General features: G+C 49.0%; 1 protein-coding gene across 3 annotated transcripts; it reads left to right on the forward strand.

The window, feature by feature from the left end:
- The first annotated feature begins 280 nt into the window (after positions 1–280).
- On the forward strand, positions 281–21,335 carry LARP6 (La ribonucleoprotein 6, translational regulator). 3 transcript variants are annotated; one of them, XM_039237818.1, is made up of 3 exons: positions 281–536; positions 14,754–14,961; positions 19,806–21,335. In XM_039237818.1, the coding sequence occupies exons 1-3, from the start codon at positions 337–339 to the stop codon at positions 20,871–20,873; spliced, it is 1,476 nt and encodes a 491-aa protein (XP_039093749.1). In that variant the 5' UTR covers positions 281–336; the 3' UTR covers positions 20,874–21,335. The 3 variants fall into 3 exon arrangements, with proteins under 3 accessions (XP_039093749.1, XP_039093751.1, XP_039093748.1); XM_039237820.1 differs by lacking the exon at positions 281–536 and adding an exon at positions 1,189–1,287; XM_039237817.1 differs by lacking the exon at positions 281–536 and adding an exon at positions 13,521–13,820.
- The last annotated feature ends 4,297 nt before the right edge of the window (positions 21,336–25,632 follow it).

Here is a 25,632-nt window from a genome sequence, read left to right on the forward strand (position 1 = left end):
GTGCGGCGCCGTCCCCTGGCCCCTCTCCGGTGCCCCGACGACGGCGGGCGCTCCCTGGAGGAGCCGGGGTCCGGCGCATCTTTCCCGGACCCGCGCTGCGCGCCGAGAGCGGAGGAAGTCGCCCTCCCCAGCGGCGGCCCCGCCCGCTCTGGCGCGCGGCTGGCGGCCGGGGCGGCGGCGGCGGCGGCGGCGCGGGGCGGGGCGCCGCGACCCCCGTCCCCTCCCGGGCGCGCTCGCAGCGCCCCCGCCCCCTCGTCGCAGTAGCCGCCGCCCGGGCTGGCTGGGCCTCGCGGAGCGGGGACCGGCGGCGCCGCATTCCCGGCCGGTCCGCGCGCCATGGCCCAGGCGGGCGAGGAGGCGCCGCCCGGGCCCGAGCCCGCGGTGCAGATCCGCGTCGCCATCCAGGAGGCCGAGGACGTGGAGGAGCCGGAGGACGAGGAGGAGGGGGCGGAGGCGCGCGGCGCTGGGGACCCGGCCCGGTACCTGAGCCCCGGCTGGGGCAGCGCCAGCGAGGAGGAGCCGAGCCGCGGGCACGGGTAGGCGGGGGGGGCGCGGGGACAACTCCGCGGGCCGAGTCGGCCGCGGCGGGGCCGCTGCACGAGCGGCGTCCCACCCGGGCGGAACCTTCTTTTGGCGGCTGTTGGTGCCCCGCTCCGCAGCTGTCACCGTCCGGGGCTCCGGGGGCTGGCGGCGGGGCTCTAAGGGGCCGGGACCGGGGCATGCCCTGGGACCCAGGAGGAAGTCCTACCCGGGCCACCCTCGCCATCTCCTCCCCCGGACCCTCACCCAGGACCCTCCAAAAAGCCTAGGCCAGCCCGGTCTCCATCACCGCCACCACCACCTTCCGCCCTCCTGCGAGAGTGGCCCACCTCCCCAGGAGGGCGCCCCCCTCCACCCCCGCCCAGCCCTCACTGCCGTCCTCGCCTGGTCTGCTTATCAGTCCGGAAGGGTGGGGGCAGGCCAGGCCCAGCTGACACTTGCTGCTGGGGGATTCGAGGAGTGATTCCACGGTGTAGAGAGCTCTCCTGCTCGGATTTGGAATCGGCCCAAAGCTGCTGCTTGCCTTCTAGAGGGCCGGGGATTCCCATCTTCAGGCGGCCTCCCCCCCACCTGACTGCTATGCTTGCATCATCATCTTGCTGCCTGGCTGTTGGATTCCCGAGCCATGGGTAGTCTGGAGCTGTTATGGCTGTTATAGGCCACCTGCCTAACGGTGCCTATGGGCCCTGAGCTCTGTCAACAGCCGGAGACCTTGGACTTAGGTCCACTAACGCCCACGCCTTTCAGGTCTGTGTGGTTTGTTATCCCCCCCCCCGTATTGGAAAGGAGATACAGTATGGAATATCCGTTGATATCAGAGTAGAGCAGTGATAGAACTTGCAAATTCTGGGAAATGCCAACAGGCACTTCATAAGTGCCTCTTTTCTTCCGGCTCCCTGTGCCCGTGTCAGCCCTCAGCGGTCTGCGAGATCCTTCTCCGGCAGGCATAGATCTACTTCGTTGGCAGAATACTCAACTGAAGGGCATGAGGGTACTGGGTCCGGAGCCATTCGGCGTCACCGGCTGACCCTTCTCCAGAGGAAGGGGTCTGGATTTAAGCACCCAGAGATTCAGGGCAGTTCAGTGGAGACAGAGGTATTGGAGGAGGAGAGTCCAGCCCAACAGTTTAGAGCAGGGATGCTGAGAAACAGCACATGCCACATATCAGCACCCTGTCTACTGTCTACTGTAAAGCTTGATTCATTCACTCGTTCGCTTATCTCTGTGCTGACTGAGAGTATACAAATAATGACTCTGTAGTCACTGACATCTCAGTCCTGCGGGGAAGGCAGTCACCTAGTCAAATAATTTCAGAAGTTATATAAAATAGCTCAGAGTGGCTGACCCTTCTGATTTGATGTGCCTGTGACGGTGGCAAAGAGCTATCCCCTGTCCTGGGGGCTCAGTTTTGAGATGGCATCATTAGCAGGGATTAAAGCCTTACTTGTTTCTTGGGCCTGGAAAGATCCTTCTGTGGAAATCAAGGAGACCGTGATCCTCATTTGGGTGGGCTTCTTAGCCCCACCGCCACCCCCCCACTCTCCCTCCAGAGCCGCCCTTCGCTCCCAGCTCCAGGGACTTGGGGATTCTCGCGGAGTCAGTTTGAAGCGTGTCTTGCTGCCCACTGGCAGAGAGTTGACCCTAGAAAGCCCCTGGGGGCTGACAGAGCCCAGCAGGCAGATGTCCAGAGCAGGAGAATGTAGCCAAGAACAGTCCATGCTGCCCCCTGTTTGGGCTAGCCTGACACAGCGTTCCCCACCCCAACCCAGTGTGGATCCTTCTTGGCTTCCAGAGCCAGCAAGAGAAAGCCCAGGTTCCTAAAGCTGCTCCTAGAGACTTAGCACCCACCTTGACCACCACCCTCAGCCCATTGTTTCTTTCCCTGCCTGTCTTAGCAATTCATGTTCCCACCACACTAAGCCATCCGGGTCCCTGAACATAGGGTGCAGTTTCGTGTCTACATACCTTTGCACTCCCTCCTCTGGGGCTCTGATTGATGGATGGATGGATGGATGGATCTCTAGTCAGCCTTAAAACCTCACTGCTTCATCCCCACTACCTCTAACCCCCACCGCCCCCCCCACCCCCAAAGCTGTTGGTTTCCTGTTGTTCGTGTGGCTATAGTACTCTGCACACTTTATCCCTAGCGCTTACCTCAGTTGTAACTGTATAATTCTGTCTCCCCCGCAAGATTATGAGCGTCCTGAATTCAGGGCCCTGTTCACATCGGATCCTCAGCACCCGGCAGGTAGTGAGTGCTTCTGAATGTTTGTCAAATGAATGCACATCTCTATCATTGCATCCCACCATCAGGTTGAAATAGTTGTGTGTTTTTCTTCCACTCAACAGGGAGATCCTTAAAGGTAGTGACCTTGCCTTAAGTCCTCTCTATACCTCCAGTACTTAGCCCAATCCTTGGTTTTTCCCTGGGGTACAAGCAGTAAGTGGAAATAAGAAAAATGTTCTGTGGTCTTCTCTCCCCATCTTGCTCACTAAAAAGGCATCTATTTGTTGAAAAGACATAAGTATGGATTTCTCAGAGCCACTTGAAAATATGTTATACACAAGACTTACTATACCCCAAGCACTTTATTTTGGAGCTCTTAATGATGGCATAGCATCCATAATACTATTATTACAGTGAAGAGAATTAACAGTGATCCTTTAGTATAATCCCTAAAAGGTTCCAATAACCAAGCTCCTTATTTGGGTTTCCTCCCAATCGTCCCACATTGTGTTTTACAGATGCTCCTTTCTGCCCTCCAACCAGAATCCAGTCCAGGCCTGTTAGGTCTCTTTAGAATCTTCTCATCTAGAACATTCACATTTTGTTTTAATGCATTGCTATTTTGAAATAAGAGGCCAGATGTCTCACTGAACAGTTCCCAGTTTGAATTGGTCTGATTATGGTGTCATCATCTACGTTAACGTGCTCCTTTTACCCCGTGTTTCCTGTAAACTGGAAGTTAGGCTAAGGGCTCGGCTCGATTTGGGTTAAACGTTTTGGCAGGAGCACCTCATAGACAATGCCACGGACTTTTTGTTACGTTCACCTCAGGCGCCTGGCACCCAGGTGATGCTCCGATTTGACCACTTGGCTAAGGCGATCTCCCCATTGTGAAGCTGTGTCTCTTCTCTTGCAAGGAACAAGTGACACGGGGGCTTCCTGCGAATATGCTTTCACCAGTGCCCTTCACCTGGTGTTGATCATCCGCTGATGATCCTTGCCTGAGTCAGTGCCTCGAGAATTACCAAGTGGTGATTTTCTAATTTTATGATCCTTTGTAACTTTATTAACCAGCGCTTTTCTGTGTAAGAGAGCCTTGCCTCATCATCTGGGATTGAACGAGAGTCCCTTGTTACGAGACAACGTAAATGCTTAATGACCAGTTTTCAAAGAGAGGAGCAGCTTGTAATCGTCACGTCAAATAATTTACATTAGAACCCTCCTTCAGAGGCTCTCCTCGACTCATGGATTTTCATTCACTCACCTCTTAAAAATTAGCTGCAATCGTTATTTTTGATGTGCAAAATGTTCTTGATTAAGTACGGGATCGCCTTCAGGTTAGCTTCAGGGTAGCCTGTTGGAACACATCCTTTCGCTTTTGAGCACTTCCTTGCTCTCTGATGCTAGATATTCTGGGCTGACTTGGTACTTTTCTTCTTCCAGTCGTGGGATCCAGCCATTTCCACAGGAATCCTTGTGGCTCGTATTTTTCACATACTAACAGCAAGGTATTTAGAAACCAAGCCCTGGAATTAAGAGTGCTAATTTCTACCGGGTCAAACGCTGGTTTTAGACCCTTTCAGTAGAGCTAGGAAATCCATTTTTAAAAATAAGTTTATGTTGATAATTCCCATGCATATTCAACATAATAGGGATTTTGCTTTACTTTTCTTACACCGACAATCTTGATTTCTTGTTTGCTTTGTCTTGCAATGTGTAAAAATGATTTGAAATCACCATCCTAAATATTAGCATGAATAATAAAAATCTTAGAAGCATCCCTTCATGTAACAAAGAGAAACAACTAGGTTCCTTTCTCTCCATGATGCTTCTGGGACATTGCACAAGCTATCTTTTCTCTGTTCTGGATGATGGTAATGAAAGGCTCCATTTATTAATGCCAGTTATGTGCCAGATGTGGAACGAAGTACAATGTAAACATCTACTTCATACCACAAACCATTATTTAGACCACAGAGACGTCCACTGGCTGCACCCCTGTCGCGGGCCCTAGGAATGATGCCGGGAGAGCATGGCAGAAGACAGTGTTAGAGAAGAAGGTCATGATGTCGCCAATAAGTGTGTAAGAATCCATGGGCCACCCAGACATAGTGTGGGGCCTCTGCTTGGGGCTTCCAAGATGTAATTGCTCCCATACTGCCTACTGCCTTTTCCAAACTTGGACACATCCCCGTATATGTTTCCAACTTGTCTCTATGAAAAACCTTTCTTTATTGAATCTGTCCTTGTCATTTTATATTGCATGATCCATTTTGTTTAGCTTTTGAACCTTTTCAGCCTCATTATCTTTTGCTAAGGGCAAGTCAAAAGGGACTATAGACAGATTGCCCTGGATCCTAGTGGTTTTTGTAAATGATTCCTGCTCCTTTTTGTTCAGTAGCTTCCTTCTTCTTGTCCACCATTGTCTTGGTCTTGGTGGTCAAAGCATCATTCTAGACTAGACCGTCTGCAAGGGTAGATGATGACCCCAAGAAATCTTTTCTGTACTGAAAGCCATAGTGAGGAGCTTACTAGTCTGCCATTTTACTTTGGATATTTTTATTCATAAGGTGTCATTTGATTAACCACTTAATATCTCCAGATTATCTTGAGGTTTTATGAGAAGGGCAGCACTGGAGATTTAGGTTGTACTTATTTCCCTAGATCATTCACAAATATGATTACGATTTCAACACTGATGTGTGGAGCCACATCAACTGTTTTGAAATGTATCTCCTCATTGCTACCCTTTATTTTAACTTCTAGTAGGCTTACAGCTATAAAAAAAAAAAAAAAAAAAAAAACAACAAAAAAAACACCCCTCAGTACTCCTAATTTTCAATAATTTATTTAAAAAGAAACAATAATGGAAACATAAAACTTTTTTCAAAGTCCTCTTGAAAGGCCACTAGTGACTTATTCACCAGTAATAGTGAGTACTTTTCATTCATAATGTTTCAAGTATGAAACGTTCATACTTCCTGTCTCAAAGAATCCTGCAGATTTGTCCTTACAGAAACTATTCACTCTACATTGGCAATACTTTGTAAATTTCTACTGTGCGCAAGGCTCTAGTTGGTGACACCAACCTAGGAATTTTATTGGAATGCAAGAAACCAATAAGAATCCTACCCTCCAGTATCTTAGGGTTCAGGGCACTAATAAGATATGCATGTGGTAGCTCTGATACAAGTACAGGCAAGGGTTAGGAGAAGCTGAAATGATCTCCTTCCTGAGAGAGTTGCTTTGAGATGGAGCTTCAGGTATGGTAGGGATTTGGACCCGAGAGATCAAGGCAAGAGGTTTAAGGAGATGGAACGGTATGCACAAAGGGATAGAGTCCAGAAACCTGGTGACACTTACAGGGACCTGGTAATCTTTTACATGCTTTTATTTCAGAACAAAGGATCTGAAAGAAATTGGACAAAAATACATTTGGAAGCTGCTTACAGCCAGATTCTAAATGAATCTGAATAAAGGGCTAAGGACTTTGGATTTTATTTAATAGAATGGAAAACATTAGTATTCGTATTAGAGGAGAGCAGGGACATGGCTGTTCTTCAGAGCATGTAATAAGGCACAGAATGGAAGAGGCTTAACCCAAAATATTAGAGCAGAGTGGGGGTGGGGGGAGGTGGCAGGAGGTGGGAAGACAGAAAACCCTAGAAAGGTTCTGGTTAGGAAATATGGGAAGGACCCAGGGATTAAAGAGGATACTGATATCTGAGAGGCAGTTTAAATTCTCCCTTTAGAACAATTGCCTCACCTCTCTGCCTGACCATAAAAAGTAGCAACCAACGTAACCGTTAACTTTGAAGGAGGCAAAGAAGAAACAAGATTCTTTTCTAAACGAATTGAATGAATTAGCCCGTGATCTGGGGTTGCTAAGGTAGAGCTCGTACCTGCAGAGTAACCCCTCCTCCATATAAAGCCCCTATTTAATAATTTAATAATTCCCTGCCTCTGCACCCTAAGGCGAAGCCTGCCAGTTGGCATGTGCCATCCATCTATATAGAACCATCTAGGAAGAAAATCAATCCGAATATACAGCTGCAGAGGGAACCTATAGGGACATACCAAGAAAAAGCAACCAGACCTTTCTTCATTCTTCAAAATGAATAGCCGTGGAGCATAACTCCCCACTTCCCAAGTGTGGATGGCGCGCAGTGACTCTCTTCCAAAGCACACAGCATGGGAAGAAGGGGGGAAGTAGTAACTTCACAGAGGAGACACCAGATAACACTACTTCAGCCAGGGTCAACATCCACAATGAGTAGGTATGTTGATATCATGTGATGAGAATGAAATTTACCTCTGTGGTTCTCTTCCCTAAAAGCCATACCCACCATCTAATCATAAGAAAATATATCAGATAAATCCCCAAATGAAGGACATTCTACAATATATCTGACCAGTACTTCTTAACACAGTTGAGGTATCAAAAACAAGGAAAGCCTGAGAAACTGTCTCAGCCATGAGGAGCCTGGGAGACACAGTGACTACGTGTAATCTAGTATCCTGGAGGGGATCCTGAAGGAGAAAAAGGCCGTTAGGTAAAAACTAAGGAAATCTGAATAAGGTATGGACTTTACTTAATAATAATGTATTTATTTTAGTTCATTAAATACTTCTTACTAACACAAGATATTAATAATAGGAGAAGCCTGATGTGGGATATAGGGGAATCTCTATACTCTTCTCACCCTTTTTCTGTAAATCTGAAATTATTTTAAAAGAAGTTTATTTAAAAATTTTTTTAATAAAGACAAGGTGAATTGATTACCAGTCACATGAAGAAAACCAATTACATGAAATTAAATGAAAAACTGATCCCAGAAGATATAGAGATGATGCTGTTGGAAACAAAGAGACTTTTAAAAATGTAGACTCTTGTGAGTACCCCCAGAGGGAATTTAAGATACTGCACTCACAAAACAATAAAAAGATGCTTTTAAAAAGGAACAGTCTGAAAACATAAAAGAGTTCTTGGAGAATATGTAATTCCTGAAATTAAACAATTCATCAAGAATGATCAGAAGATAAAGTAAGGAAATCTCTTGCGATGTAAATCAAAGACAAAGACGGTCAATATGAAAAAGAGGATAAAAGTCATAGAGGATTGGGGCACCTGGGTGGCTCAGTTGGTTAAGTGTCTGACTTCAGCTCAGGTCATGATCTCACAGTCCGTGACATTGAGCCCCTCATTGGGCTCTATGCTGACAGCTCAGAGCCTGGAGCCTGCTTCGGATTCTGTGTCTCCCATTCTCTCTGCCCCTCCCCCACTCACACTCTGTCTTTCACCCTCAAAAATGAATAAATGTTAAAAAAAAAAAAAGTAATTAAAAATAAGAGTCCTAGAGGATCATTCTAGGTGGTCAACTAATAGCACTTTAAGTAAGAAATGTAATCTTGGCAAATGCCGTCACCCTGCACAGATCAATGTTTGTATAATCATAAAAGTAAACACAACTGACTAACTTTCTACTTTTAGTATCTATAGACAAAACATGGAATGTTCGTTACAGGGTAGAACGTAAATATGGACCATGAGAAAATAACCTAAGGGCACATCTGAGAGAATTGGGAAGGTTGGAAACAGAAGGAGTGAGAAAGAAGAAGGTAGGATAATAACACGCATATCATATGGAATGAGGAAGCATGAAATATCATTTAATGTTGATGGAATAAGAAACAGAATTTTAAGTGCATTGTTTTAAAACACAATTAGAAGGCTAATAAAAAAAATAAAAATTTTTAAATTGGAAAACGAGGCTTTGGGAGACGAGTGACCCCAAATATCCTCACCTTGTATCATAGGAGATGAACAGAGAAAGTCGAAAAATGGCAAGTGAGAAGTAGAATGAGCATATTTTATAGAACTATGAGGCAACTCTCCTAAGAACTAAATAGTTGACTAGAGCTTGCCTTTAGGAAGGAGAGACGAAGTGGGGCCGGGGGGCGGGGGGGGGGTCATTGCTTTCTTTGTAAGTTATGCACAATGTTGTTTCATCTTTTGCTCTATGTTTTTTTATTTTACTGTAATTTTCAAGATTCATTTTTGATGAGCTATTAATAGTATCCATGGGAGAAGCAATGAGGACAGTTGGAATGGAAAAGAGAACAGATGGGAGACACTGCAGAATAAAATCAACACTTGATAATTGGCTCAATGTGGGGGCAAAAGAGAGGGCTGAAAGATGCATCTTGGGTTTTGAGCCTAACTGCAGAGACGAGCGAATAGAGACAGTAGTTAGTGGGGCACTTTGGGAGGGAAGATATGTGGTTTTTAAGGGCAGTTGTAATGGACAGAAAGTTACCAACATTCATATTTAAGAGATATAAACGTCTTTAACATTCATAAAGGATATGGGTCATTTTTCATTCAAAGGCTGTTGCACGAACCAGGACACAAGGCAACTTGCTCCCAGATGTGCAAAAAGGCCTTGCCGTACTTCCAGAATCCCCCTTTGGAGATATGCAGTTGCCACTGACAGCACCCATGTAGAGAGGAGTCCTTAGGGTGCAAGAACCTCACAGAAGGGTTTCTGTCACCTCCCCGGGACTGCAAACCTGTTCTGGGATCTCTGGCCACCTGTCTACCTGCTCACTGGCAGCAAATAACCGATGCAGAGTCAACACCGCCCCCCCGCTGTGTGTGGATGATTTGTCGACAGACTGTATGAAAGGAAGATGAGCTTCCCAGATGGAATGTCCCTTGCCAGGTCTAGGCTTCAATAATACCCAAGGTCAAGCTCTGCAGAAGGTGATAGTTCAATTCTGGATGTATTAGATCTGAAGTATTAACAGCCTGTCCAAGTGGAAGCATCAGGCAGGCGGTTAGGAATTGAGGATAGAGGCTCAGGCATGAGAGAAGGACGGAGGGGTGGGAAGAGGCAGATTTGAATTGGATGTGCAAACGTAGAGGTTGCCAGGGGATAAAGAGTCAAGGATAGATCCTTGGAGAAATGGGAGCAGAAAGCACAATTAAATGGGGAGGAGAATCAGAAAAGAACAAATCACAGGAGCCCGAGGGGAGGAGTACGGAGAAGAAAGTGTCAACAGTGTCCCATCCTGCACCAGGGCTAAGAGGACCAAGGTGGAGAGAAGGTACCTGGATGTGGCAGATGCTTTGGTAGATGCCCAGACATAGAAAACAAGCTGGTGGGGAGGGAGAGCATGCACCAGGAGGTCTGGGCAAGTCTGCATGGACGGACTTCTCTTTCTCAACCAAGTTTGACGTAGAATCATCTGCAGGCAATAAAAGCTTCCCATGACAGACCTTGGGAAGAACGGGAGGCTCTGGAATGGGCACAGGAGAAATTGAGAAATTACATCCCTGTCCTGCCATTATGTTTCATTTGTTATGAGATTACTTTTTTTAAAAAAAAATATTTATTTATATTTGAGAGACAGAGAGACAAAGTGTGAGCGGGGAAGGGGCAGAGAGAGAGGGAGACACAGAATCCGAAGCAGACTCCAGGCTCTGAGCTGTCGGCACAGGGCCCGACATGGGGCTCGAGCTCACGAAATCACAAACTGTGAGATCGTGACCCCAACTGAAGTCGGATGCTTAACCAACTGAGCCGCCCAGACGCCCCATGAGATTGTTTATAATAGCATCAACTACTTTAGTTGGGGAGTAGGACTTGCTAGTGTGTGGGTCCCCTTGATGGTCTGGTCATCTCTGATACACTGGTGATTTGTAGTAAGTTAGACCATTTCGCTAACACCAGAGTCCACTCGGAACTCTTCACTGGTCATTATCATACGCCTCACCCCCAACTCCTTTGTTTTCTCCTCCTGGTCAGCGGGGCTCAGACTTTCCCATGCGTTTCTAGTTATTGTATCTGGTGCATTCATCTTATCTATTTTAACTACTATTTAGGGTGTGAACTTTCTTTAGTAGATTGAAAATCCATCGTCCATGTTGCCTCTCCTTTTTCATTCCATTGACTGCTCTACTGACACACCTCCTTTAGCATGTTTCAAGGACCACTTTCTCCATACAGTATTACTAGCCTACTCTTTGGCTGTAACTAATAGAAAACCCAGCTAACAAGTGAATTATACAAATGGATATTATCTTTCTCATGTGATCCGAAATCTGCAGGTAGATAGGGAAGAGGAACTGGTTCAGCAGCTCAATAATATCAGAGCCAATAATGTCAACAAGTCAGGCTAAGCTAATTCTTTTGACCTTTTTCTCTTTTTTTTAATTTATTTGTTTATTTTGAGAGAGAGAGAGAGGGAGCATCTGTGCATGCGTGTGCACACTCCTGAGTTGGGGAGGGGCCGCGGGGTGGGGGGAGTAGAGAGAGAGAATCCTGAGCAGGTTCTGCACTGTCAGCACAGAGCCCAATGTGCAACTTGAACCTATGAACCACAAAATCGTGGCTTGCCAAAACCAAGAATCTGACGACTAATGGACTGAGCCACCCAGATGTCCCATTTTGGCTTCTTTCTTTTGGTAGTAAAATAGCTGTCACTGCTCCAACCGTCACATCCACTCTCAAAACAGTTAAAAAAGGGAAGAGGCAGGGCCAAAAGATTTTCACTTGTGTGTTACTGGCCATACCATGACAGAGGGCTACTACCTGCAACAGGTGCTGAGAAAGTATGTGTTTAGGTGTTTTGTTTTGTTTTGTATTTTTATAGCTTCCATAATAAAGGAAGGTAAGCAAGAGTTTGCTATTAGATGTTAGGTGAGTCTATTATCTACCACAGCTATCTTCTAGAAACTTCTAAAACATTCAGCTTGTCTAATGTTTCAGTTGCCTTTGACCTGTTTTATCTCATAGGCTGCCTTAATATATTTCTCTAAATATATTTCTTTTACAAGAGTTTTTTTAAAAAACATACTTTTAGGGGCGCCTGGGTGGCTCACTTGGTTAAGTGTCCAACTCTTGATTTTGGCTCACGTCATGATCTCATGAACCATGAGGAACCGTGAGATCGAATCCTGTATCAGGCTCACGCTGGCAGCACGGAGCCTGCCTGGGATTCTCTCTTTCTCCTCTCTCTCTCTCTCCCCCTCTCCTCACTCACATTCTCTCTCTATCCCTTAAAGTAAATAAAACAGAACAAAACATACTTTTAAAGTTAGTCTCTTGGACTATTTTTTAAAAAAATCTTCAGTACATGTTTGCCATAGGACATAGACGTGGCACGTCAAAAACCATTTCCAGGGTGTCTACAGGCAAATAACTAAACTCTTCATCATAAAATCAACCGATGCAAACTGTTAGACTAATTACAATTTCTAAATTTAAAAAATTGGGAGCCAGGTTTATTTAGTATTATCTCTCCTGCCAGAATATTCCATTTTTATTCTCATCTTAACTCTTCACAGTGGCTTTTGGTGAGGGTGGGGCAGGGGAGGGAGTTAAGAGTGAAAATTTTACTGGAGCTGAAGGACATATGTGTATGTGCCTTTTCCAGCTTTAAACTATCACAGTAATAGTTTACTTTTATTTTCTGAGCCCCTCTTTCCCTTTTAGGTATTGGTTGATTATTTTATTTAAGAGCTTAATCCTGATCCAAGGGAAATGTTAACTGTGTGCTTCTTTATAAAGGAAGCTTATTATGCATATAAATGTGCTTACTTGTTTGTGCTGAAGCTCTCCTTTAAATATTTTTTAAGTTGTGGTAAAATACACATAAGAGAAAATTTATCATCTTTGGGCGCCTGGGCGGCTCAGTCGGTTGTGTCCGACTCTTGATTTCGGCTCAGGTCGTGATCTCACGGTTCCTGAGTTCAAGCCCCATGGTGGGCTCTGCACTGACAGTGAGGAGCCTGTTTGTGAGTCCCTCTCCTCTGCCTCCTCCCCCCTCACAAAAATAAATAAGTCCACATACAAAAGAAGAACAAAAACCTCCAAAACTTATCATCTTAGCCATTATTCAGTGCACAATCCTGTGGCATTAAGGACATTCACATTGTTGTGCACCCATCACCACTTTCCATCTCTAGAACCTTTTGTCTTTTCCACCAGAAACTGCATGCCCATTAACCATTAGCTCCCCATTTCCCCTCCCCAGTCCTTGGTAACCACCATTCCACTTTCTGTCTCTATGAATTTGACAACTCTAGATCCTGCATGGGACTGGCGTCATGCAGTATTTGGCTTTTGAGGACAGGCTCATTTCACCTCGCGTCAGGTCTTCAAGGTCCAACCGTGTGATGGCAGATATCAGAATTTCCTTTTCAGTGCTGAGTAACATTCCCTTGGATGCACGGGTATACCACGCTTTGCCGATCCATTCATCCATCAGTGGTCTGCCTTTTGCCTATTGTGGATACACCACCGTGAACTTTCTGAGCCCTTTGGGGATCCAGGCAGGTCCCCCCAGTGGAGTAGAAGCACACTGAGTGCTTTTGGTGGACTCGGTCGGTGTCTGCATCCATCCCAGGAGATGCCCTGCCTACTCAGAACATGTTAATGGAGACCCTGGGCCTGATGGTCATGTTACTAGAAATCAAGTTGCCCCGTAGGAAAGTGGTCATTTTTTTTTCCTGGAAGTAATTTCTAACCCATCCTTTTTATTGAATAAGCTATGTATGATATTGGATGATATCCTTTTATTGAATAAGATATGTATGATATTGGAGAACACATAATTTAACACAGTAATTAAACTTACAAAAAAGAACCCGCCATCAAGAGCTTCTCATTAATGGTGTCACCTCTAGGACAGATCATCACCAAGTCCCTATGCATTTATGGTTTTGAAGGGTTTGCAATCCCTTGGTGGAAGATTCGCCAGCCTAAAGCAGCTTTGCTCGGAATTTCTTGGGCTTGCTCGCATATCCTAACGTTCTCAGGGAGGGGGGGATGTCTGTCCAGCTGGAGCTACCAGTGGGTGTGGGTTTCACTTTGAAAGGCCCTGGTGAATGGGATCATTTCCAGATTCCATGGCGGGGCCCCAGTGAAACATGGAAAGGATATGTGTGCTGGCTTTGGACACAGAAAATCAGAAGTTTCAGTCCTGGGTCCAAGGTGCAAATGAACGTACCTATCACCTCCCCGGTTCTCCAGAGGCGCCAGGCACTCCTGTGAGCATTTCCATGTATTGGTCAATTTACTTACTGTTCTCAAGAGTCCTCTCGGGAGAGTGACTGTTGTGGTTCCCAAGGCACAGATAACAGAACTGAGGTGTGGCTGTGGGATTCCTTGCCTGAGCTGGCTCAGTTCATAAATGGTGGTGTCAGGATTCAAACTCACAGGTCTAACTCTGGGATTGGGACTCGCCGTTAGCTGCTACATTACCTTCTAGAAATCAGGATGGCGGGGGCGGGGGCGGAGTGGGGAGGGTAGAATAAGAAGGGACTGTGACGAGTGTCCTGTCGGTGGCACCCAGCACAGGCATGTTAGCGGGGGGTGCTGTTATTTTAGTGACCCGTGGCCCATGTCAAAAACAAAAGCTTGATTGCTTAGCTGGTGGGGCACAATTTAGCCAGGAGATCACCACCTCTGAGGAGTGCAGTTCAAGTGGGACCCAGTGGAGTTTCCTAGAGCTGGACCACAAGCTGGGTGGCTTAGAACCACAGAACGCATTGCCTCACGTTCTGGAGGCCGGATATAGGAAATCCAGGTGTCCGCAGGGCATACTCCCTTCAAGGGCCCAGCGATGGATCTGTTCCAGCCACTCCCCTGGCTTCTGGTGGTTTGCTGGCCGCCCTGGCCGCCCTGGACTTCTGCTGCATCACCCCGATCTCCACCTTCATCCTCACGCCGCACTCTCCTCGTCTGTGTGCACCCAGATTTCCCCTTTTGATAAGACACAGGTCGTAGTGGATTGAGGGCCACCCTGCTCTGGGGTGACCTCGTCTTTGGCTGATTACATCTACAAGGCCCCGTTTCCAAGTAAGAGCACACTCTGACATAGCAGGCTTTGGGACTTCACCATATGAAATTGGGGGGGGGGGGGAGACAGCAATTCAGCCTGTAACCTCCGCTCCCCTCCCCGTGTCTCTCTCTGGTCTCAGTGGCACCACAAGTGGGGGCGAGAATGAGCGTGAGGATGGCGAGCAGGAGTGGAAACCCCCAGACCAGGAGTTAATCAGGAAGCTGGTGGATCAGATCGAATTCTACTTTTCTGATGAAAACCTGGAGAAGGACGCCTTCCTGCTAAAGCACGTACGGAGGAACAAGCTGGGGTACGTGAGTGTCAAGCTACTCACGTCCTTCAAAAAGGTGAGGTTCATTCTCATGTGCTGCCTCGGGGGTTTCCGGGGTGTTTGGAAGTTTCAGTTCTAAATGTTGTTTACCCCCTTGACACCTGGTGACTAGTGAATTTTTCCCCCTGAGATAGAGAACAATGATCAAGAATAGGGATTTAGGATGTTACTAGGAATATTACCAGGGCGCCAGGGTGGCGCAGTCAGTTAAGCGTCTGACTTCTGCTCAGGTCATGATCTCACGGTTCGTGGGTTCGAGCCCCACATTGGGCTCTGTGCTAATAGCTCAGAGCGTGGAGCCAGCTTTCAGATTCTGTCTCCTCCTTCTCTATGCCCCTCCCCTGCTCACCCTCGGACTCTCTCTCCCTCTCAAAAATAAATAAACATTACAGAAGCATATCTTCTCGGGGCACCTGGGTGGCTCAGTCTGTTGAGCATCTAACTTCCGCCCAGGTCATGATCTTGGGGTTCATGAGATTCAGCCCCGAATTGGGCTCTGCGCTGACAGCTGTGGGGCCTGCTTTGGATTCTCTGTCTCCCTGCCAATCTGCCCCTCCCCGGCTTGCGATCTCTCAAAAATAAATAAACATTAAAAAAAAAAAAAAAAAAAAAGAATGTCTTCCCACAGTATTAAAAGGGGCCCGGGTGTTGGGACAAATGTCAGCTGGTGGCAATTGTGAAATGATAGTGCTTGCTCTTAGTAAAGTTCAAGCACTCTTGCCAGGCAAGTGGGTGACCAGAAGGGTGCTGTGCCAGGACACGGGGACTCAGTGGCCTTGAGAGATACCTCCTGGGCCTAGAATTACGTGAAACGCAAGTTTTCACTTGCCCAGTTGGATGACTCAGAAGAAGGAGCACCCAGAACCCAGCGAGACGAGCCTTCAAGACTCCATCAATCTCGTAAGACCAAGACCCTCATCTGTACGGTGCGGATGTGGGGTATCTGACACTTGCTGCCCTCTGGGCTGCAGACCGCACGTTCCTCCTGTGCACAGACCCAGCAACTGGACGGTGCGTGCACGCCCCACTTTGAGAAGTGAGGACGGACTAGCTGGAGCAAGCACCAAGCGTCTTCCGTGGGGGGAGCGTATTTACCAGAATGGAAAAGCACCGTGTGGCCCGTTGCATAACGGGATGTGTAACCACTGGGTCTCAGCCAAGCTGCCTGTGCACTTGGGCAGAGAGCCCCGGAGCAGAGCTTTCTCCTCGGAGTGGCTCTCTGCCTCGCCTGCTGGTAGGGTCTGCCCTCTCTTGTTTTCTGGCCTTCAGTCACTCATCAGACCTACCCTTGCTGCACCCGAGGGCTGCTGCATTAGGCACGGGAGAGGTGCCATGAATGTGTCTTTGCCCTTGCAAAGTCCAGCTGAGGCGAGAGGTCACTGAAGGATCGGAATACGACCAAAGGCAGTAAAAGAACAAAGTATTGTTCATCAGAGCGAGCAACCCTGCCTGGATAATTGAGACGCCTTCCCAGAAGTGGTGACAGTGAAATAGGATCTCGGAGGGGTGCCTGGGTGGCTCGGTCGGTTGGGCATCCAACTTCGTCTCACAATTTGTGGGTTCGAGCCCCCGTGTCGGGCTCTGTGCTGACAGCGCAGAGCCTGGAGCCTGCTTCAGATTCCGCGTCTCCCCCTCTCGCTGCCCCTCCCCCGTTTACACTCTGTCTTTCTGAAAAATAAAGCAACATAAAAAAAAAAAGAAAGAAAGAAATAGGACCTTGGAGGATGACTAGGAGTTTTCGGGGTACAGGAGAAGGAAGGGGCACTTCACGTTGTAATGGAAAAATCTCTTCCTCCTGTGTGTCTCCTTTGCTCTCACACCACTTGTACACTCTGAGACCAGATGCATATGTGGGGGGAGAGCACTCCCCCGCCAAGCAGCTCTGTATCCACTGGGAGATAGCATCAGATCATACAGGTTAAGGGTTAGGCGACTGCCCCTACTTCCGGAGCCAGTGGCCAGCCGCCCAGGTCACCCACAGCTTCTGTCCAACTTGGCTACAAATCAGAGATTCTCCTAACCTCCTCCCCGCTGGATTTGATCATTTGCTAGAATGGCTCGAGAATTCAGGAAAACACTTACTTATCCAGTTGAATACAGGATACAATAACAGATAGAGACAAGCAGCCAGACAAAGAAATACACAGAACAAGACCCCGAAAGCAGGAGTTTCTGTCCCAGAGGAATTGTGGCGCATCACCCTCTCAGTAAGCGGATGTATTCACCATCCTGGAAGTCCTCTGAACCCCAAGGTATTGGGGGTTTTATGGAGGCTGTTTCATGTGGGCATGATCAACTATTAACTCCATTTCCTGTCCCCCTCCCTTCTCAGAAAATTTCAAGCTTCTAACCATGGTTTGGTCTTTCTGGTGAGCAGCCCTCAGCCAGGAGCCACCCAGGAGCCCACCCAAAATCGCCACATTAGAACAAAAGGTACTCCTGGTGTTCTTATGAGCTGAGAATGTGCGGGGCTTCAGCAGCTCCGTGCCCAGAACAGACAAGAGAGCAATGTATGTATATGAATGGGGACAAAGAATGATGTATGTATATTATAGAGAGGGACCATTTCATCATTCCCCGGGGAGGCCCAAGTTGGGTTTGATTCCAAGCTGAAACAGTCCACGTCAGTTTCAGGAGCTGCCGCATCGGGGTAGGAAAGATCTTTTAGAAGCTTGTACGTCTCAAATGCATCAATGCAGAAACACACCTTCAGAGAAGTATTTGAACGTTAAGATCTCCGAGTCCTTTCAGAATGATAAATCACAACACCACACATGTCCAGAGAGCAAGGAAGCGTTCGCGGGGGACCCCAAAACGAAGCAGCCAGTGCACATTCCTTCATTCCTCCCCAGGGACCGGAAGAGGCAGCCTGCTTTTCTTTTCTTTCCTTTTGAAGCTGTCACTCTAGATCTATTCGGGAGGGCTCTTCTTTGTTGAAAACTGGCTGCAGAGTAGACACAGACTCCCCAGCACCTTCAAAGTGAGAACAAAGGCCCTTTTCATTCTGTTCTTAATGTTTATTTTTAAAGAGAGAGAGAGACAGAATGCAAGCAGGGGAGGGGCAGAGAGATAGGGAGACACAGAATCCAAAGCAGGTTCCAGGCTCCGAGCTGTCAGCACAGAGCCCGACGCGGGGCTTGAACCCACCAACCGGGAGATCATGACCTGAGCCGAAGTCGGACACTTAACCGACTGAGCCACCCAGGTGCCCCAAAGGCCTTTTTCATTCTGAAGGCTTTCCTGTTAATCATAATAGAAAATGCATCTGACTAACAGGGGAATACGGTTTCTGAAAATGTTATAAGGCTCCTCTAGCAATTGCTCAAAGATGGTGTCTCCCTCGATGGTATGTGGTCTCCCATCAGCCTCGCTAGCCCTTGGAGCAGGGCAGGACCGGCCTTCCCTTGAGCACGTCTTGCTCAGGCTTCAGGTCTAGGCAGCAGCTCCTCTTCCTCTCCTGAGTGTTCCCTTCCCGACTGGTTTTGGAGAAGGCTGCCCCCTCGGAGAGCTCCCACCTCACTTCCTCACAACCTGGCAGTGGCCTTCCATCATCACCTTCACCCCTTCTGGAGCCCAGATTGACTCCATTCACCTGAAGTCCAGGTTTGCCAGGACCTCTGCCCACCTTCTGTCCTTGGTGTGTGTCATGGACCTCAGCCCACTGATTCTGTGTGTAGGTGACTTGGGGTTCCCACTCCCCTAAGCCGACATCCGGGCCGTGTCCCCAAGAGGCCACAGGCTGGAGTGGACAGCGCCGTCTCTGAGGGAGCCTGCCTGAGCTAAGAGCTCTGCGAGGTTCCCCCCACGCTGCCCTGTTAGCGACCCTCCCTCTTCGAGTTCTGGGAAGTTCCTGTTTGGTCTCAGGGTTCCTCTGCAGGGTGACCGCACTGGCCTGGCCTGCGAGGACCCAGGGTGATTTTGCCATTCCTGGCTCGGTTACCCACCCCACCCACTCCACTGTTCCTGTGGGATGCAATGACTCATTCTCCCTGGCATTCCCTCCAGCGGAAGTGGGCCTCTTGAAAATTACCGTTTTACAGCATAAAAATATAGCCTTCATATACTGCATGCTGATACGCACAATTTCCACTCAGGGAGGAGGGAGGGAGGGACTATTTCATCATTCTCTTTGAGGCCCTAGTTGGGTTTTATTCCAAGCTGAAACAGTCCACATTGCTTTCAGGAGATATTCCAGTGAAATATGAAAGCTCTGTTGGAACTTTCTGGGTATCAAAGGCATAGATGGAGAAAACACAACTTCAGAGAAGCATTTGAATGTTTAAAATCTCCGAACCCTGTCCAAACGATAGCATGTGGTATTTGAAAATGACAGCACATGATATTTACTGAGTACTCGCTACGAGCTAGACACTGTTCTAAGTGTTGCATATGCATATGCAGAATGTGAGTCTGGATGTAGGTATGTAACCTATCGATTCATTCATTTCCCCCTCACGTCAGCTCTATGAGGTGGGCACTATAAATGTGTCCATTTTCCAGATGGGAGAGTAGAGGCACTGAGAGGTGGGAAAGTGTCAGGCCTTCCTGCCAGCCGGAGGTGGGCTTTGGATTTGGATTTGTGTGTCTAACAGCCTAACTCCGGGGCCTCCAGGTTTCACCTCTAACCCTGCGTGGACTAGACTATCTCCATCACCACTGAAAGTTATGTTGGACAGAAGTGCTGCCTAGCTGACAGTGTAGAAAGCTCTCTAGATTTTTGAGTGGCTGCCCACGGCCGGTATGATGCTGGCGACCAGTGTCACGGTGGGGGGAGGAAGGAAGCAGGGGAGGGAGATTATAGAAGACACAAGATGGGCCAAGACAGTAGGCTCCATTCCAGCTGTGCTTTGTCTTCTCCAGGTGAAACACCTGACCCGGGACTGGAGAACCACGGCACACGCCTTGAAGTACTCCATGACCCTCGAGTTGAACGAGGACCGCCGCAAGGTGAGGAGGACCACCCCGGTCCCGCTCTTCCCCAACGAGAACCTCCCAAGCAAGATGCTCCTGGTCTACGATCTCTACCTGTCCCCCAAGCTGTGGGCCCCGGCCACGCCCCCGAAGAACGGAAGGGTGCAGGAGAAGGTGATGGAGCACCTGCTCAAGCTCTTCGGGACCTTCGGCGGCATCTCGTCCGTGCGGATCCTCAAGCCGGGGCGGGAGCTGCCCCCCGACATCCGGAGGGTCAGCAGCCGGTACAGCCAGGTGGGGACCCAGGAGTGCGCCATCGTGGAGTTCGAGGAGGTGGAGGCGGCCATCAGAGCGCAGGAGTTCATGGTGGCGGAATCTCAGGGCAGGGAGAACATGAAAGCCGTCCTGATTGGGATGAAGCCACCTAAGAAGAAGCCTCCCAAAGACAGGAACCAGGACGAGGAGCCCGCGGCCGGCAGCCACCCGAGCAAGTCCCTGAACAAGAGAGTCGAGGAGCTCCAATACATGGGCGACGAGTCCTCCGCCAACAGCTCCTCCGACCCCGAGAGCACCCCCACGTCCCCCATGGCCGGCCGGCGGCACGCGGTCACCCACAAGCTCAGCCCCGCTGGCCACCAGAATCTCTTTCTGAGCCCCAACGCCTCCCCATGCTCAAGTCCCTGGAGCAGCCCCTTGGCTCAACGCAAAGGCGTTTCCAGAAAATCCCCTCTGGCCGAGGAAGGGAGGCTGAACTGCAGCGCCAGCCCCGAAGTCTTTCGCAAGTGCGCGGATTATTCCTCTGACAGCAGCGTCACCCCCTCCGGCAGCCCCTGGGTTCGGAGGCGCCGCCAGGCCGAGATGGGGACGCAGGAGAAGAGCCCCGGGGCGAGCCCCCTGCTGTCCCGGAAGATGCAGACTGCCGATGGGTTACCGGTGGGGGTGCTGAGGTTGCCCAGAGGCCCCGACAACACCCGGGGATTCCACGGTGGGCACGAGAGGGGCAGGGCCTATGTGTAAATACCTTCTATTTTTAATACCCCGCTCCATCAAAATACCTGGCATGCTATAGAATGCAATTAAGTCCCCTCAGAAAGGTTTTGTATACATGTAGACCTCTTAATTTATATATTTGTAATGTATATGAGTTGTCTGGTTACGCCTTGGGTTTAAGAACATCTTCTAGTTCCTAACAAGCAGCATGACATTTATTTTGACGATGCCCGATGCGTACGAATGGTACGGCTGTGAGACAGAGCCTCCCCAGGGAGGGTCGGCAGGGGGGTCTCTTCCTCAGGACAGAGGTCCTCCCTGTGGTGACTGAGCTGTCCTCGGCTGGCCACGGAGGGCTTCCTGAGACCCCCCAGGAGCTCTGCTGTGTAATGGCAACTCGTTAAGCCGGCCGCATGGTGTCTTACAGGACCGAGTGTCTATTTCCTGTCAAGTGAATAAATAATAAAACACCCGACTGGGAGTCCTGCCTCTGAAGTCACAGACTGAGTCTGACGGAAGTCTGTGCCCATCTGTCGAGGCTGCGGGGAGTGTGTCAGAAGCCCCCGAAGAGTTCAACAAGGATGCACTTCTTGGATGAGCCCGGGCAGCCCTGGGGCTCCCCTTGGGGCTCCAGCAGCCTGAGAGGTCGGTGGAGTCTGTGCAGATATTAGAGAACCCTGGCTCTTGTCACAGCGAAGCATACCCGGGCGGAGGCAGCTTAGTAAAGACCAAGCTCTCTGGTACGGTCGCCGGGCTGGCTCCTTGTCCTTGGTTAGTGTCCACTGTCACTGGCAGCTTCGGATGTAGCAGAAGGAGCAGAGGCCTGGACACTCATCGTGTGCTCTTTGGGGGAGTTTAGATGAGCCCCGTTTAATGGAATTTGTTAACAATTACTGAACGGTGATTAGATGCCAGGGACTCTGCTTAGAGTTTTCCATGCATTATCTCATTTAATTCTCCCCCAAACCACACCAGAAACATTCAGATATTATCCCCTTTTTACACTGGAAGAAAGAGACTTTGTGTGGGTAACTAGCTTGTCTGGGGGCCTAAGGGCTCGATTAGTCGAGCTGGCTTTGAACCTAGCAGTCTGGGCCCAGAGCCTGTACTCTTAGCCACCAGATGGTACCCGGCACCTCTGAACCTCACCGTCCGCATTCAAAAACAGAAACAAGCGCAGAAGGTGCTAATATTTATTCAGCACCTCCAATGTGCAAGGCATTTTGCTAGACACACTCTTTCATTTATTCTGTCAGTGTCTCTGGAAGATATCAGAAGCTGTTGAGGTATATAGTACCTCAGGCCACTGTGGAAATAGAAAAAGAGAGTATATGTTTAATTACACAGTTCTCTAAAAATTAGCAGATGACTTTTATCTGCTTAGTAAGACAGTGAGTCCCTTAAGTCCCAGAATATCTATTAACTGGCAAATACCTCCAGGGGTTACTTGGATTTGCCATTTCCACCACTGTTAGCTGTAGGCAGCCCAAAGGCCACCTCCCCGCCCACCCCGGGGCAGTGCCACACCCCAGCCTCAGCCCCCTCCCTGGGCCCGCTCCCTCACTACGCCCCCACTCACACTCCCTGATCCTTCCCCGCGGGACACAGGACCATCTGGGCCTCACGACCTCTCCTTGGCCTGGCTACATTCGGATGATTCCACCCCCTTCATGCTCCAGCACACAAGCAGCCGCTCTATTTTTACATTCACTCCTGTCCATCCTGATCGCTTTAAAAGATGCCTACACCCTCACCTTTGTATGTGAATCCAGAAGAACTTGGTCTTCTGTCTGCAGTATTGCCCTTGTGGCCTTATGAAAGAGCTCTGAATTGGGGGGTCAGCAGATTTGCTTGTAGGCACGGTTTTCCCGGTAAATAACCGTTTGACCTTGAGCAAGTCATTTCTCTTTTTGATTCGTGGCGTCCCCGTCTAACCAGTGGATGACAATCAGCCACCCCTGAAATAAAGCTTGTATGCGAGAGCGCTTTACGAACCGAAAGGTATTTTGTAGGTGTTAGTCTTTACCTTGGTCTCCCAGTCATTTCTTCCACGGCCCTGGTGCGTAAGCCTGGTCTCGAAGCACCTAGAGAGCTTTTCGAAACTGCCCACGTCCACCCTGAGCTGATCTGATTTCATTGGATCTGGAGGAAGGCCTGAGGATGAGTGGTACTTGAAACATCCGGGGTGATTGTACTGGGCAGGCTACGCCGAGAAGCCCTGATCTGTCCAAATGAGGAGGAATGTGGGTACAGGGAGGAAGGCTTAAAGACGTCTCCTTCTTTTTCAAGATTTGGGCTTCCTGTCTTCTTACAGAGCTCCAGGCACCCTGCCCCCACCCCCACTCACGGTGCCCCGGAGACCCTGAGCACCTGCTGTTGAACCTGATCTCTCTGAGTCTTTGGCCGAACCTTCGGCTGGGGCATGGGCTTCCTGTTTGTCCGCACAGCGGGCCTCTCTTGAATAGCTTGACTGGGAAACCCAGCCAACAGTATTTTTACAGATGTTTCATTCTTTTTAATGAAAACAAGTTCCTTCTCCACATGGGGACCCAAAGCCTGCTGGACACCTCCCAGTGAGGTGCTGGCAGGATAGCCTAACACTGCACGTGTCCCAACCCCACCTTGTCTCTCCCCACAGCCCCCCACCGCACGCACATCTGCTCCTCCCGACTTCCCACCTCAGCCAGTATGTGTGGCTTTCACGTCCCCCCGGACGGGAAGAGGCTGCGTGGCCTATGTGAAGGGGGCAGGCAGGCTCTGGAGTCCATCAGCCCGGGTTCAAATCGCAGTTACGTTTGATCAATGACTCAGCCTCTCTCTGAGTGTCAGTTTCGTCTCCTATAACAGGTGGAGGGTAATCATTCCTACCTCATAGGATTTGTCAAAATTAAATGAGCTTATACGTCTAACCTGCGTAGCAACTTGCACACGGTAAACACGTAGTGAACGTGAGGCTGTCATGTTTACACCTTCTCCCCTTCCCCATGGCCCACGTTCAATCAACAACTCCGAGCTGTTAGCTCCAGCCCTGAAATGTCTCTTACATGCTCCCTCTGTCCCCAAGTACTTACTTACATTCATCTTTCCTCTCCAGCTCTCCCGAGCTGTGATCCCCCTCTTTAACCTATCCTATAATGCCACCAAACACATCTTGCTTACATAGAATTCTGTTTGCATCACTTCCTCACTTAGAAAAAACAAAACTCTCTGGCTGCCTTTACCTTAAACACAGAGTGAGGGCCAAGCTGCCTCACATCCCCTGCTGTGCCGTGCATCTTGGGGGTAAGGCGCTTGGAATATTAGCTCAGATCCACAAGCCGTGGGACCATAGGGTAACCTCCTGAGCTGACAGGCCAGCTTCATACCCAGAAATGGGTCTCTGCCTGTTTTCGTCTACCGTTGCATCACTCCAGGGTGTGGCTGGGTTGAAAAAGGCTCCATTTGGTTTCGGCCACCCGGGACTGAAACATATGAAAAAGTGCTCTTTGAAGATACATTGGTCATCGATTATTTTTAAAGACTTCCCTTAAAATGTGAGCTCGTTTTTCCAGTTGTCTTTAGTTGCATCTCCCATTCCTGGTGACTTGTCAGCAGGATGGAAAAGCACCCGAGAAACCAACGACAAAGCTCGGAGGAGGAAAGGCTTGAAACAGGGAATGTCAATTTCTTATTCCCAACACTGACTTCAATCCTGACGAGTGCGCATGCCCTGAATGGAAGGGAACTGCCGTAGGCTACAGCCTGAGTACTTCATCCTCATGAAGCCCCCCTCGGGAGGACGGTCAAGTTGATGGGTCCATCCTGTGGGATGCTGCCCATGGGGCAGCGGCCGCGCCAGCCACACATTCCTCTGGGTTCTGGAATAAATGGGCTGGTGGGGCACGTGCCCCAGCCCAGTGCGTGAACCGAGCTGCTTTCCCTTGGAGCAATTTCTAGCTGAGCAGCTGTTTGCACAACACCCCTGATTTGGAACCAGCTATGGGAGGAGCGGAAGCAAGCAAGATGCGTGTCTTGTGACTGTACACAAACACCCAATTAAATCCCACAAACGTTCCACACTATGAGCAAAAGAAGCAGCGAGCTAGCTGTTGTGCTTTAAACAAAAGATAAATCTTAAGTGATCCTTGCCCTTATCCGTGACTGGAATGTGCAGCAAGTTCAGATCTGCCCTCAGCACTGTGCATCTTCAAAGATGAGCTGGAGAAGGTCAATTTGCTGTGACCGTTCAGAGAGGTGGCCCCAGAGGCGAATTCCTTCCATTGCTTCGCTCTCTCTCATCGCCCTCTGGTGTCCACACGGAGACATAGCCTTCATAACCAGGCATGGACAGAAGAGTCCAGCTTATAGTCTTGCGGTTGGGGAAAAAGAGAGACCCTAGTTTTTAAGAGCACTTGCCAACGTATGAGGCCTAGCCCATCTCTGTAAGCTTCAGTTTCCTCACCTGTAAAATGAGGATGATAATATCTACCTCGCCAGTGCTCTTGTGAGGATTAGAAGGGATAATATACGAAAGCCCTTCATACCATCCTCCACTGCAGGCATTGCTCCAAATGAACGCACGGCCACTAAAACTCTCGGCAGTGAATTCATCCCAACTTAAGACGAATGGGCAAGACTTCTCGAGGGCACTAATGCTTTTACAGTATAGTCAATTGTTTATCTTTCTACCATTTCTTTGCTGGATTTTGAACCATGAAATAGGAACCATATATCTCAAATCATCCTAATACTGCCTGGCCCATGGCTGGGGCTCAGGAAATATTTGCTGAATGGATAATGAATAAAA

This window comes from Hyaena hyaena, unplaced genomic scaffold, assembly GCF_003009895.1.
Source record: "Hyaena hyaena isolate Hyena2069 unplaced genomic scaffold, ASM300989v1 scaffold_130, whole genome shotgun sequence".
In the NCBI taxonomy this organism is placed as follows: Eukaryota; Metazoa; Chordata; class Mammalia; order Carnivora; family Hyaenidae; genus Hyaena; species Hyaena hyaena.

Excerpts from the sequence above, each read along its gene's own strand:
- LARP6 (XM_039237817.1), top strand. The coding sequence starts at position 13,600 with ATGTCTGTCCAGCTGGAGCTACCAGTGGGTGTGGGTTTCACTTTGAAA. Across the intron at positions 13,821-14,753 it reads CAGAGGCGCCAGGCACTCCT|TGGCACCACAAGTGGGGGCG; the intron begins GTGAGCATTTCC and ends CTCTGGTCTCAG. Across the intron at positions 14,962-19,805 it reads TACTCACGTCCTTCAAAAAG|GTGAAACACCTGACCCGGGA; the intron begins GTGAGGTTCATT and ends TGTCTTCTCCAG.